This window comes from Eriocheir sinensis, unplaced genomic scaffold (assembly GCF_024679095.1).
Source record: "Eriocheir sinensis breed Jianghai 21 unplaced genomic scaffold, ASM2467909v1 Scaffold446, whole genome shotgun sequence".
Classification (NCBI taxonomy): domain Eukaryota; kingdom Metazoa; phylum Arthropoda; class Malacostraca; order Decapoda; family Varunidae; genus Eriocheir; species Eriocheir sinensis.
In genome coordinates, this window is record NW_026111772.1 from 7709 (window position 1) to 23426 (window position 15718).

At 43.6% G+C, this 15718-nt stretch overlaps 1 protein-coding gene across 1 annotated transcript in view; it reads left to right on the forward strand.

The window, feature by feature from the left end:
• Positions 1 to 289: 289 nt before the first annotated feature.
• Positions 290 to 15718, forward strand: part of LOC126992331 (G-protein coupled receptor GRL101-like) — a 170712-nt gene continuing 155283 nt past the window's right edge. Inside the window, exon 1 of the mRNA XM_050851016.1 lies at positions 290 to 1632. Within this exon, the coding sequence (XP_050706973.1) occupies positions 1566 to 1632 (67 nt within the window). The 5' untranslated portion in view covers positions 290 to 1565. The remainder of the gene's footprint in view (positions 1633 to 15718) is intronic.

Genomic DNA, 15718 nt, shown 5'->3' on the forward strand with positions numbered 1-15718 from the left:
CCTCTTGGAAACCCTTATATAAGTCCTTTTTTGTCTACGTTTTTTTTGCCCTTCCCTGTACTGTAAAAAAACCTCTTGGAAACCCATTATATAAGTGCTTTGTTTTGTCTACATTTTTTTGCCCTTCCTTCCCTGTAGTGAAAAAAAACCCTCTTGGAAACCCATTATATAAGTGCTTTGTTTTCATTGTTTTAATTTTTTTGCCCTTGAACTGCTTCCTTCACTAAAAAAAAACCCTCTTGCAAAACCATAATAAAAGTGTTTTCTACCTGCAGAATCGACACATAGAACAAGAAGTGACGGCCTAAATTTAGAGCCTTTAGCGCAAACACCAAGTTGACAGAACTAGTGGGTGGCTCTTCGCTAAGCCCTTCGTGTGTCAGGGAACCGAAGAGCACAGGTGGCTCATGTTCCTGTAATATCGGATCGAGGATGCTTATACCTGTCGTCTTAGGTCTTCGGGCACTGCGTGGAGTGTCGCCTCGTGCCTCTGAACCCACGCGAGCGTCTCAATGGTAAAAGAAAGTCGAGGGTGGATCAAGCGGGGAAGATGAGATAAGTGAAGTGAAGCGAAGTGGGGACAAGACCGAAGCTTTGAATCAAAACGAGAACGAGAACGGGGATGAGATTTTAAAGGAGTACGAGAACGAAGGCGAGATACTGAACGAGAGCAAGAACGGAGAGACGAGAATTCAAACGAGGACAGATACGAGAAACTGAAAACGTGGGACGAGAATGTAAATGAGTACGTGAATGAAGACAAAGTGTAGGACGGTTACTTGAAGGGACGTTGAAGGAAAAAAAGAGCAAAAACTGGGACGAGAATTGAAACGAGAACTGAAAACGAAGACGAAAAAAATATGGCCGAGAAGGAAATCTGAATGAAACTGAGAGAAAACGAAATCTAAACGAAATCTGAACGAAACAAAAGAAAACGAAAAATAACGAAAAAATCGAAATCTTAAAGAAATCTGAACAAAACTGAGAACAAAGACGAAAAACGAAGACAAAAATATGAACGACAGAGCAGCTCACCTGAACGAAACTAAAAACAAGAACGAGAAAGAAATTTTAAAGATAACTATTTTGAACTGAAACGAAATATTGAATCAGAACTGTGTGAACGTGTACGACGACTTGAAAAAGAAAAAGAAAGGAGGGTAACAAAAGCAATAACAGCAATAGCACAAGAAAACAGCATCAGAACAACAGCGTTACAGAAGAAAGCAAAGAATAACACAAAAAAGAATAGAAAGGGCAGTGAACTAAAGACGAGACTCAGAAATAAAACAAAGAAATAGGTCGGTAACAATATCAATAAAAACAAGAAAGAAAACTATTTAAACAAGTGATAACGAAAAAAAAAAAAAACTACTAGAGTGGTATATAACTATGAGAGTGTGATTTTAATAGTTGATCCACCTTACGGAGAGAAAAAAAAGAAAAGAAATGAAGAACTGTTTTCGATAAGTCCTTCCTCAAAGAACTCAAAGAAAATGGACTAAGATTACCGGGGTGAGAAAAGAAGAAAAGAGAAAAGAAAGAAGTATAGGTAGATAGTAACAATGAAAGTGATGTCAGACTCCTCCGTCCCATCCACGTCACTTCTCTTCCTCTTCACTGTCCAGTATGGTGAGTCTTCTTTATAATCTGTTCACGATAACTAGGCGAATAAGCCCCTCCCCCTTCCCTTTAAGCGTCTATCATTGGCCTCTCCCCAAATAAACCACGCCCATTCTCCCACTAAGGCTGCATGTCATTGGTGGAAGCCTCTTGCAGACTACTTATGTTCTTACTCTCTTCACGTTAACTAGGCGAAGAGGCCCCTCCCCCTTCCCTAGTAAGCGTCTATCATTGGTCAGTCCACTAGTAAACCACGCCCCCTTTCCCACTAAGGCTGCACGTCATTGGTGGAGGCCTCTTGCAGACTCCTTATGTTCCTATGTTCTTATTCTCTTCACGTTAACTAGGCGAATAGGCCCCTCCCCCTTCCCTATTAAGCGTCTATCATTGGTCAGTCCACTAGTAAACCACGCCCCCTTTTCCTATTGAGGCTCCACGTGATTAGTAAAGCCTGCCTTACACTCTGTCCGCATTACCCTGGCGAATAAGCCCCTCCTCCTTCCCTATTACGTGTTTATCATTGGCCATTTCATTAGTTAGCTACGCCCCCTCTCCATCTCAGGCTGCATGTCATTGGTGGGGTCCTCTTGCAGACTCCTTAGGTTCTTATGTTCTTACTCTCTTCACGCTAACCAGGCGAATAAGTTCCTCCCCCTTTCTTCTTTAGCGTCTATCATTGGTCAGTCCACTAGTAAACCACGCCCCCTCTCCCTCGAAGGCTGCACGTCATTGGTGGAGTCTTCCTCATACTCTGTTTACGTTACCCTGGAAAATAGGCCCCTCCCCCTTCCCATTTACGTGTTTATCATTGGCCAGTCTATAAGTAAGCCTCGCCCCTCTTCATCTCAGGCTACATGTCATTGGTGGAGGCCTCTTTCAAACTCCTTATGTTCTTGCTCTCTTCACGTTAACTAGGCGAACAAGCCCCTCCCTAGTAAGCGTTTATCATTGGACAGTCCATTAGTAAGCCACGCCCCCTCTCCCACTAAGGCTGCATGTGATTGGTGGGTGCTGGGTAAGGTTAGCCGTCACTATCCTTTGTTCACGATGATTTGGCAAGCGAGTGCCGCCCCTTCCCCTCGTACTGGCCAATAAGCGTGTAGGCCTCTCCCCTTTTCTGAGTCATGCTTCACGGAGCTGGTGGAGGCTGAAGATAGTTTAGTGTTATTAGTGGATTTTTGGAACGGTCGAAACAAATGGATGGTGAGATAGGTTCAGATTTATAAGTTAAGGTTAGATTTTTTAAGGTGACGGTGAGATAAAGCTTAAAACTGTTGGTGGATGCTGGAAAGGTTGAATTTAATAGGTGGATTCTGGGACAAGTTCATAAATATAGACTATGTGGATGGTGGATGGTGGGAGGAGGTAAATTAATAAGTGGATTCTGTGATGGGTTTAAATATGTTGGTGGATGCTGGGAAAGGTGAATTTATATCAGAAATTTGAGACTGGTTTAAACGTACAAGTGGATGCTGGGAAAGGCTGAATTTATAAATGGATTCTGAGATAGGTTAAAACATATAGTATGTGGGTGCTGGGAAAGGTTAATTTGTTGATGGATTCTGGGACAAGTGAACGTATGAAGGTGGATGGTCGATGGTGGGAAAAGTTGAATTTTAAAGATGGATTCTGAGACAGGATTGAATTTGTAAATGGATGCTGGGAGAGAGTTAATTCGTAAATTGATTCTGAAGCAGGTTAAAACTTCTAGGTGAATACTGGGAGGGGTTAATTTTATTGATGCATTCTGAGACAGGGTAGAATTCATAGCGTGATATCGGGAAAGGCTAAATTTATAAATGAATTCAGATATAGGTTAGAATTTATAGGTGAATGCAAGGAAAGGTGAATTTTGTTGATAAATTTTGAGACAGGATAGAATTGATAGCTGGATGCTGGGAAAGACTAAGTTTATAAACGGATTCTGAGACAGGTTAATACTTCTTGGTGGGTGCTGGGAAAGTTTGAATTTTAAATATAACTTAAGACAGATTTAAATGTATAAGTGGGTGCTGGGAAAGGTTACATTTATAGATGGAATTTGAGACAGTTTTAAACGTATCGGTGGATGCTGGGAAAAATTAAATTTATAGATGGAATTCGAGGCAGGTTTAAACATATAGGTGGATGCTGGGAAAGACTGAATTTATAGCTTGAATATGAGGCAGGTTTAAACATATAGGTGGATGCTGGGAAAGACTGAATTTATAGCTTGAATATGAGGCAGGTTTAAACATATAGGTGGATGCTGGGAAAGATTGAATTTATAGCTTGAATATGAGGCAGGTTTAAACATATAGGTGGATGCTGGGAAAGACTGAATTTATAGCTTGAATATGAGGCAGGTTTAAACGTATCGGTGGATGCTGGGAAAGATTGAATTTATAGCTTGAATATGAGGCAGGTTTAAACATATAGGTGGATGCTGGGAAAGATTGAATTTATAGCTTGAATATGAGGCAGGTTTAAACATATAGGTGGATGCTGGGAAAGATTGAATTTATAGCTTGAATATGAGGCAGGTTTAAACATATAGGTGGATGCTGGGAAAGATTGAATTTATAGCTTGAATATGAGGCAGGTTTAAACGTATCGGTGGATGCTGGGAAAGATTGAATTTATAGCTTGAATATGAGGCAGGTTTAAACATATAGGTGGATGCTGGGAAAGATTGAATTTATAGCTTGAATATGAGGCAGGTTTAAACATATAGGTGGATGCTGGGAAAGATTGAATTTATAGATGGAATATGAGGCAGGTTTAAACGTATAGGTGGATGCTGGGAAAGATTGAATTTATAGCTTGAATATGAGGCAGGTTTAAACGTATAGGTGGAAGTTAGAAAGGTCGAATTTATAGACGGATTTTGACACCAGTTTAAACATGTACCAGGCGGATGCTGGGAAAAGTTGAATCAGTTTAGTGCATCGTGAGCTGTAGTGAAACCATTTTAGCGAGTCCTTTGAGGTGTTGGCTCCCGCTGGTCTTTTCCTCCCTCTGTTTCTGCCACACAGCCCCAACACCTATCTCTTCCTCTCATTTGTTAGCAATAGGTAACATTATATTATGAGAGGAAAAAAAAGAGACGTGTTAGCCTGTTTCAAAATCCATTAATGACTTTGACCTTTCCCAGATTCCTATACGTTCAATCTTGTCTAAACTTCCAGCTATAAGTTAGTTCAACCTTTCCCACCACCCACCTAGAAGCGTTAACCTATCTCTGAATCCATCTAAAATATCAGCCTTTGACAACATCCATCTAAAAGCATTAATCTGTTTCAGAATCCATATATAAACTTAGCCTTTGACAGCTTACATCTAAAAGCATTAACGAATTTCAGAACCCATCTATAAATTTACCCTTAGACAGCATCCATCTAAAAGCATTAACCAGTTTCATAATCCATCTATAAACTTAGCCTTTGACAGCATCCATCTAAGAGCATTAACCAGTTTCAGAATCCATTTACAAACTTAGCCTTTCTCAGCATCCATCTATCAATTATATCCCGCCGCAGAATTCATAAAAAAATTAACCTTTCCCAGCACTCACCTAAAAGTTTTAAGCAGCTTCAGAATCCATCTATGAATTATACCTCTGCCAGCATCCATTTAATAATTCAATCCTGTCTCAGAATTCATCAGTAAACTTAACCTTTCCAGCATCCATCATCCAGTGTAATCATGGTAATGTTGCTTCCGGGTTGTGTTTCAGAGAATTTGAGTAGCGTTGGCATTTTCATCTTCGTCTTCCTTCCTCTTTTTTATTACTTCCTCCTCCTCCTCCTCCTCCTCCTCCTCCTCCTCCTCCTCCTCCTCCTCCTCCTTCGTGGTACTGATTGCAGGTCATTTCCTTTTAATTTCCCCCGAGAAAATTATCCCACTGATTGAACGTGTAAAAATGGCCCTTTTTGATGTATTATTTTTCCATAACACACACACACACACACACACACACACACACACACACACACACACACACACACACACACACACACACACACACACACACACACACACACACACACACACACACACTCACCCCACACACACACACACACACACACACACACACACACACACACACACACACACACACACACACACACATTCTCTCCCCTCACACACACACACACACAGTCTCTCCCCTCAAACACACACACACACACACACACACACACACACACACACACACATTCTCTCCCCTCACACACACACACACATTCTCTCCCCTCAAACACACACACACACACACACACACACACACGCCGTGAATAGTGTGAAGGGCTCGCGGGCACTTAGCCATTCACCGAGATTGCTTTATACACACACACACTCTCTCTCTCTCTCTCTCTCTCTCTCTCTCTCTCTCTCTCCCTCCTCTGTTCATATCTCCTTTTCCTTTTCTCCTTCTCTCTTCCCTTTGCTTTTTCTTCCCCTCCTGTTCTTTTTTTTTTTTTTTTTTTTTACAGCAAAGGAGACAGTTCAAGGGCACACAAAAAGCAAACATTAACAAAAAAAGCCCGCCACCCACTGCTCCCCAAAAGAATCCAAAGAGGTGGCCGAAAGATAGGTCAGTTTCGGGAGGAGAGGTGTCCTGATACCCTCCTCTTGAAAGAGTTTAAGTCGTAGGCAGGAGGAAATACAGATGAAGGAAGAGTGTTCCAGAGTTTACCAGCGTGAGGGATGAAAGAGTGAAGATGCTGGTTAACTCTTGCATAAGGGGTTTGGACAGTATAGGGATGAGCATGAGTAGAAAGTCGAGTGCAGCGGGGCCGAGGGAGGGGGGAGGCATGCAGTTAGCAAGTTCAGAAGAACAGTCAGCGTGGAAATATCGATAGAAGATAGAAAGAGAGGCAACATTGCGGCGGAATTTAAGAGGTAGAAGACTATCAGTATGAGGAGGAGAGCTGATGAGACGAAGAGCCTTAGCCTCCACTCTGTCCAGAAGAGCTGTGTGAGTGGAGCCCCCCCACACATGAGATGCATACTCCATACGAGGGCGGACAAGGCCCCTGTATATGGACAGCAACTGTGCAGGGGAGAAGAACTGGCTGAGACGGTACAGAACGCCCAGCCTCGAGGAAGCTGATTTAGTAAGAGATGAGATATGAAGTTTCCAGTTGAGATTTTGAGTTAAGGATAGACCGAGGATGTTTAGTGTTGAAGAAGGTGATAGCTGGGTGTTGTCAAAGAATAGGGGATAGGTGTTTGGAAGATTTCTTCTCTTCCTCGTTTGTCCTCCATCCTCTCTCCCTCTTCCTCTTCCTCCATTCTTTTTCTTCTCCTCCGTGTTTCTTTTCTTTTTCTTTCTCTTCGTTAACCTCCTCCTCCTTCCTTTTACTTTCTTCCTCTCCCGTTCTTTCTTAATCCTCTTAGCTTTTCCTCCTTTATGGCTTTTCCTCCACTCCACCCTCTCTCTCTTCTTCCATTCTTCTTCTCTTCCAAGCCTCTCTTTTTCTCCTTCTCTCTCTTCGTTAACCTCATTCTTCTATTTACTTCCTCTTCTTCTTCCTTCCATTCTTTCCTTCTCTGTCCTCTTCACTTTTCCTTCTTTCTGTTTTTTTATCCATCCTCTCCCTCTTCTTCCATTTTTCTTCTCTTTCTTGTCTCCTTTTATTCTCTTTCTCTTCGTTAACCTTCTTTCTTCCTTTTACTTCCTCCTCCTCCTCCTCCTCCTCCTGTTTTTTCTCTCTCTATCGTTTTAAATTTTCCTCTTTCTCCCATCCTTCTTCTCTCAGTGTCTTTTTTCTCTCTCTTTGTCCTTCTCCTCCTTCTCTTTATATCCTCCCTCTCTCTCTTTCTCTCTTTTTCTACTCCATGACCTTTTCTCTTCCTTTCTGGTTTCTTTCCTTTCTCTCCCTTTCCTCTTCTCTCTTCTTCCTCCTCTCTTCCTCATCTTCATCCTCTTTACTCATCATTCTCTTCACTTTTCTTCATATCTTTAGTTCAGTTTCATCTCCTGCATCGGGTGACCCACTGACGAGATGCGTTAATTGGCTTAAGGGAAAGGAACGTTGATAAAAGTAATTGGAGAGAGAGAGAGAGAGAGAGAGAGAGAGAGAGAGAGAGAGAGAGAGAGAGAGAGAGAGAGAGAGAGAGAGAGAGAGAGAGAGAGAGAGAGAGAGAGAGAGAGAGAGAGAGAGAGAGAGAGAGAGAGATTAACAGGTATTTCAGTGTGAGCTGAGACAAAAAAGAATATAGTATAATGTTAGAGAAATGTGAAGGATGAGGAGGAGGTGGAGGAGGAGGAGGAGGAGTAAGAGGAGGAGGAGGAGGAGGAGGAGGAGGAGGAGGAATAATAATAATAATAATAATAATAATAATAATAATAATAATAATAATAATAATAATAATAATAATAATAATAATAATAATAATAATAATAATAATAATAATAATAATAATGAGAAGAAGAAGAAGAAGAAGAAGAAGAAGAAGAAGAAGAAGAAGAAAGAAAAATAAGAAAAGAAAAAGAAGAAGAAGAAGAGGAGGAGAAGAAGAAAAAGAAAAAGAAAAGTAAAAAGAAAAAAGAAGAAAAAAAAGAAAAAATGATGAAAAAATGAAAAGGAAATGAAAAAAACGAAAAGAATAAGAGAAGGAGGAAGAGGAGGAGGAGGGGAGGAGAAAGAGGTGGAGGAGGAGGTGGAGGAGGGAATTGGGTGTGTGTGAGGGAAGAAAAATGGTAATGTGAATGCAAGTTTGAAAGGAAAGAAGGAGGTAATTCTCTCTCTCTCTCTCTCTCTCTCTCTCTCACACACACACACACACACACACACACACACACACACACACACACACACACACACACGCACACACACTTTTCGGCTCCTTGAATTAACAGAAGCATCAGTCCTCACGCGGAACATCACTTTAGACACACGAGCATTCCTTTCCATTAGAACTTGGGGCGTCTGTCCTTGACTCAGGGGAGGAAGAGGAGAAGGAGAAGGAAACATGGAAACATAGACGAGCAGGCAGCAGAAAGCCTATTGGCTCATTGCGAGGCTGCCTGCTTTTAGTGCTTTGATCAGTCCGTCATCCACAGGAATGACCTGTGGAAAGGTTGAAAACACTTCTGTACGTATTCGTGGATACCTTCAGTTCATTCCCGACGCAGCGAAGTGACGGTCAATGTGATTCTTAAAAGGAGTTGATTGTATCAGCACTAACCACTCCTGCAGGAAGGCTGTTCCAATGGCGAACAATACTGTTCGAGAAATAACTCCTGCCGATAGCCGTACTGCATCACTTCGCTTGGATTGTTTTACCGTTGTTTCTTGTTCTCGGGTTAGTTTGTAGCGTGAAGAGTTTGGAGTGATCAACATTGATGAACTTGGTTTGGTACAGTACTTGTAGACTTGTATCAGGTCTCCCCGCAGTCGTCTCTTTTCAAACGTGATTGAGTCGCTTGAGTCGTTCTTCGTAAGGTTGCGTCCCCAATGATGGTATCATTTTCGTACCGCGTCGCTGTACTCTCTCGAGTAATTCAATGTCTTTCATGCAATTAGGGACCGGAATTGAAGGCGTATTCCAAGTGGGGCCTTACCAGTGAATTATGCAAGGGTAACATAACTTCCGGCGTCTTGTGTTAAAAGTTCCTCGCTATGAACCCGAGCATAGTATTGGCTTTCTTGCAGGCGGACCTGCAGTGTTTTGTTTGTTTCAGATCACTGCTGATGGTGACCCCAAGGTCTCTTTCCTCTTGCACTACTTGTAGTGGTTCGCCACCCATGTAGTATGTGTGGTTGCTGTTTCTGGAACCGAAGTGCATTTCTTTATATGTGTTTGTTTTCTAGGACATCTGCCACTTTTCTGACCACTTAGTTATCTGGTCCAGGTCTCTACAGTGGTTCTACAGTGCTGTCGTGAGGGCCTTCCCTCCCAACTTGGTGTCGTCAGCAAATTTGGAAAGGGTGGATTGTAACTTATATATATATATATATATATATATATATATATATATATATATATATATATATATATATATATATATATATATATATATATATATATATATATATATATATATATATATATATATATATATATATATATATATATATATATATATATATATATAAGGAGGAGGAGGAGGAGGAAGCAGAGCCTATGGGAAAACATTGGGAAAAGGGAAGTGTGGGAAAATAGAAAAAAGCAAGAGGAGGAAGAGGAAAGGAGGAAAAGGACGAGGCGGAGGAGGAGGTGGAAGAAACATGGAAACATGGACTAGCAGGCAGCAGAAAGCCTTTTGGGTCTTGACTAGGCTGCCTGCGCTCAGTGATTTAATCAATCCTTTTGCCATAGGAGTGGCTTGCAGGGAAGGATTAAAGCACTTGTGTATCTACTCTTGGGTACGTTCAGTTCACTCCCGATGCAGCAAAGTGGCGATCAATGCGTTTCTTGAAGGAGTTGATGGTCTCTGCGCTAACCACTTCTGCAGGAAGGCTGATCCAGTGGCGAACAACTCTATTCGAGAAATAACTCCTGCCGATGTCGGTATTGCATCGCTTTGCTTGAATTGATTTTCCGTTGTTTCTTGTTCTCAGGTTAGTTTGTAGCGTGAAGAGTTTGGAGTGATCAACGTTGCTGGGTTTGTTCAGGTACTTAAAGACTTGTATCATGTCTCCCAGCAGTCTTCTTTTTTCCAACGTGAAGAGGTTGAGTCGCTCGAGTCGCTCTTCATAGGGCTTCGGCTTCAGTGATGGTATCATCTTCGTGGCGCGGCGCTGTACTCTCTCAAGTAATTCAATGTCTTACCTGTAATTAGGTGACCAGAATTGCACGGCGTATTCCAGGTGGAGCCTTACCAGCGAATTATACAAGGATAACATAACTCCCGACGTCTTGTATTCGAAGTTCCTCGCTATGAACCGAAGCATTGTATTGGCTTTCTTACAGGCGGACTTGCAGTGTTTTGTTTGTTTCAAGTCACTGCTGATGGTGACCCCGAGGTCTCTTTCCTCTTGCACAACATGTAGTGGTTCGCCACCCATGTGATATGTGTGATTGCTGTTTCGGGATCCGATATGCATTACTTTACATTTGGTATTGTTGAAGGACATCTGCCATTTTTCTGACCACCGAGTGATCTGGTCCAGGTCTCTCTGGATAATTTCGCAGTCTGCCGTTGTGAGGGCCTTCCCACCCACCTTTGTGTCGTCGGCAAATTTTGAAAGATTGGATTTTAAGGAGGAGGAGGAGGAAAAAGAGGAGGAGGAGGAGGAGGAGGAGGAGGAGGAGGAGGAGGAGGTGGAGCAGAAGAGAATGATTAGGATGACGATGACGATGAGAAACCAGGAAAAGGAAAAAAAAGAGAAGAAATAGAAGTAGGAGAAGAAGAAGAAGAACAAGAATAATAAGAAGAAAGATGACAATGGTGAAGGAAAATGGAAGATGAAAATAAATAAATAATAGATAGAAGGATAAAACAAAATAGAGGAGAAGAAGAAGAAGAAAATGGAGAAGAATAATATAAAGAATAAAAAGAATAAAAAGAAGAAAAAAGAGAGGGTTATTGTGCTCTTTTTTTTACCTTTACTAGAATATACAGAGAGAGAGAGAGAGAGAGAGAGAGAGAGAGAGAGAGAGAGAGAGAGAGAGAGAGAGAGAGAGAGAGAGAGAGAGAGAGAGAGAGAGAGAGAGAGAGAGAGAGAGAGAGAGAGAGAGAGAGAGAGAGAGAGAGAGAGAGAGAGAGAGAGTTTCTTGAAGCAACACTGAGGCAATATTCAGCTTGAGGCGCGAAAGAAGAGAGACAAATTATCCTCTTGTTCCTCCTCTTCCTATTTCTTGGAACACAAGAACGTAAGGAGTCTGGAGGAGGCCGGCAGTCCTATGCAAGGCATCTCCCGTGAACCTAACCCCACGTAACAACACTGTCCATGAATTTATCTCACTCACAACATGACTGCCAAGATTCTTCTACTCATCTATCACTCTGTTGGTAGACCAGTTCTTGCCTATGTCCTTGTTGAATCTCAATTTATCCAGTTTAAACCCATTACTACGTGTCCTACCGGTTCTCTTACCATCAGAACCTTATTAATATCCCCCTTATTAAAACCCTTCATCCATTTATAAACTTCGATTCGCCTTTCTAGAGAATTTAAGTTGAATTGTTTAAGTCTTCCCCGTATGGCAAGTTTCTTAGCCCGTGAATCATCTTACTCATCCTTCTCTGTACCGATTCTAACATTCTGATATCCATTCTATTGTAAGGTGACCAGAACTGAACCGCATAATCAAGATGAGGTCTAACTAATGCTAAATATAGCTTGAGGGTAACTTAAGCGCTTCTGTTGCTTACGCTCCTTGAAATGAATCCTAGTACCCATTTTGCTCGATTTCTACCTTGGATGTAGATCAGAGCTCACTAAGACCACTAAATCCCTCTCGCACCCAGACTTGCTTATGGGAGTGTCATTTGAGCAGTAGTTACGTGAGAGGTTGTTGCTACTTACGCTCAGAATATTGCATTTCTCGACATTGAACTCTCATCTGCTTCTGAACTTTTGCTCCTTCTCCTATTCTTCCCCCTCTTCCATCACCTCTTCTTTTACTCTTCCTTTTACAGTATAAGTTTAATTGGAAAAAAAAAGTGTCATTTTCATTTAACTCTTCCTCTTCATTGTTTCGTCTTCCTCCTCCTCTTCCTCCTCCTCCTCCTCGTCCTCCTCCTCCTCGTCCTCCTCCTCCTCGTCCTCTTCCTCTTCCTTCGTCTCCTCTTTCTCCTACTTTAAGGATTTAATGTTTCGCAAGTTACTTAAGTACTTGACGAGCTGATTACATTGTCCTCCTCCTCCTCCTCCTCCTCCTCCTCCTCCTCCTCCTCCTGCCTCCTCCTCCTCTCCTCTCCTCTCTCTCTCTTCTCCCTTCTCTCCTCCTCCTCTCTCTCCTCTCTCTCTCTCTCTCTCTCTCAGCATATCTTAAGGCTCTCCTATTGCTGCTGCTGCTTTGCTGCTTCGCTGACCTTTTGCTGCTTCGCTGACCTTTTGCTGCTTCGCTGACCTGCTCTGCTAAGTGCTAAGTGTTTTATTCACTCTGCTTAAACACATTCCCCCTTGCACGCTTGCTCATCCCCTCTGCCCACACCCTACACATCCCCTACACCTCCTCACAACACTGAGGTGCACATACAACTCCTTCCTAACTGTACTAAGCTCCTTCTTAACTTTCCTACACATAATTTACATATTATTTTCCAGGAAGTGTACTAGGAGGTCCTTGTTTTCAGGCTGATTTTCTTTCATTGTTTCGGTCCGGAAATTCCCGACGCGGCGTATATCCAGCCGCGCGGAGGGCGAAATTCCCTGGAGACCCTTTGTTTGTTCCGCGTGCATCCCCTAGAGGGAAGTCTAACGAGAACACCTGCCCGAGCCAGAAAGGAGGGAGTTAGTCGTTCTCACCTGACCTACTGCCACTCATTCTCTCTGAAGCTAAAAGGTAACAAAACATAAAAGATAACTTAATAAAAGATATGGCTTCATCACTACGCAAATGCCCCGGGTGCAAGGGTCGTTTCGCCCCACAATATTTTGATAAGGGGGCGGAGTCATGTAGACACTGTCACATGGAGAAGAGGATCTCAGATTTAGAGAAGGGTTTATCTGAGCGCCTTACAGCCTTGAACCAACGTCCGCCTCTACCCGCTCCCGCCCCCGCTGCTTCGTCCTCTTCTTCTTCTTCTTCTTCTTCTTCTTCTTCTTCTTCTTCTTCTTCTTCTTCTTCTTCTTCTTCTTCTTTGCCTTCCTCTTCTTCTTCTCTTACTCCGACTGCCTCCACCCCCTCTTCATCTCCCTCCTCCCTCTCCTCCACCCTCCCAGGGGTCCGGACGAGAGCCATGGCCCGCAAGGTTAGGTCGACCCCCTCCTCCTCCTCCTCCTCTTCTTCTTCTTCTTCTTCTTCTTCTTCTTCTTCTTCTTCTTCTTCTTCTTCTTCTTCTTCTTCTTCTTCTTCTTGTGCTACCGCCTCCACTGCGCGCCCATCCATCTCCTTCTCGTCCCCCCCGTCCTCCTTCTCCTCCTCCTCCACCCCCTCCTCGTCGTCCCCCTCCCCCTCCACCCCCTCCTCGTCGTCCCCCTCCCCCTCCCCCTCCTCCTCCTCCTCCTCCTCCTCCTCTGCTTCTTCTTCTCCTTCTTCCTCTTCTTCTTCTTCCTCTCCTTCTTCATCTTCATCTTCTTCTTCTTCTTCTTCTAATTCTTCTTCTTCTTCTTCTTCTTCTTCTTTTACTTATTTTTCACCTCCTTCTTCCTCCGCCTCCACATCCGCCTCATCCTCCTTTTCCTCCCCTTCATCCTCCCCGGATTCTTTTTCACCCTCCTCCTCAACCTCCTCCTCCCCCTCCACCACCTCCTCCTCCTCCTCCTCCTCCTCCTCCTCCTCCTCCTCCTCCTCCTCCTCCTCCCCCTCCTCCCCCTCCTCCACCTCCTCCCCCACCTCCTCCTCCTCCTCCTCCACCTCCTCCCAGGAAAGTCATTGAATTACTTGAGAGAGTACAGCGCCGCGCCACGAAGATGATACCATCACTGAGGACGAAGCCCTATGTAGAGCGACTCGAGCGACTCAACTTCTTCGCGTTGGAAAAGAGACGCCTGCGGGGAGACATGATACAAGTCTTTAAGTACCTGAACAAGCTCAGCAACGTTGATCACTCCGAACTCTTCACGCTACAAACCAACCTGAGAACAAGAAACAACGGAAAAACAATTCAAGCAAAGCGATGCAGTACCGACATCGGCAGGAGTTATTTCTCGAATAAAGTTGTTCGCCACTGGAACAGCCTTCCTGCAGAAGTGGTTAGCTCCGAGACCATCAACTCCTTCAAGAAACGCATTGATCGCCACTGCTGCATCGGGAGTGAACTGAACGTTCCCAAGAGTAGGTACACAAGTGCTTTAATCCTTCCCTGCAAGGCACTCTTATGGCAAACGGATTGATTAAATCACTGAAAGCAGGCAGCCTAGTAATGAGTCAACAGGCTTTCTGCTGCCTGCTAGTCTATGTTTCCATGTTTCCTCCTCCTCCTCCTCCTTCTCCTCCTTAGTTTGCAGACGAAGACGCAAGACCACACTCCCAGCCATCTCCTGTGAAGACGGATCACACTTCCCTGGATCAAGGGTCAACACCAAGGTTAACATAAAACTGGAGGGTGACAGCATTGTTAGAGAACAACTGACTGATTTCTGTGGACGAAGTATCAAGAACAGGAGACGCTACTGTATTCCTGGTGCAAAACTACTTGATATAGAAGAAGCGGCAGACTTCGTCTCAGACCGCACGGAACAGGACACACTCTTTGTTTTGCACGCTGGCACGAACAACGTTCAAACAATGCGCACGGAGGAAATTTTAGCTGACTACCGACGAATAATCCGCCGCTACAAGGAAAAGTCACGCCACATCATTGTCTCCGGGATTCTTCCGAGAATCAACGCCTTCACAGGCTTCCACAGAAAGGCGTCGAACATCAACAATAGATTGAAGCACCTCTGTCAGGACGAGGAAGTCTCGTTCGCAAGTATGTGGGATCATTTCTATGATATCCCCGATCTTTTCCGTCCTGACGATCTTCACCTCAATGCGATTGGCTCAGCACGGCTTGGTAGATTGCTGAACGAGGAGGTACTTTTGTACTCAAAAAACTCCGAGCGCGAGAGGGGCACCAAAGTATCGTAAACAACCAACCAGTTGATCCCGCCCATCACACACCAAGGCCCCCAACAGAAAGCCCACGCAGACACCAGACTACTGTGCCTCGAAGCGTTGAAGGCAAGAAGGACATTTCTATCCTATACACCAACGCGCGGAGGAGGTGTTATATGTTACGTCAAGAACAAATACCCTGCCGTGAAACTATCCAAAGAAGACTCAGAGAAATATGACACTATATGTTGAACTGGAGACTAGCAAGCACAACAAAATAACGATTGGAACCGTTTACAGACCTCCAAAGCAACAAGCAGCGGACGACGAATCGCTATACGAGGAAATTCACACCATAACACAAAACAAACAGTCAGTCATTATCGGGGATTTCAACTGTTCCAACATTGACTGGACCACGACGATTGGAGATCGGGAGGGTAACAGTTTGCTC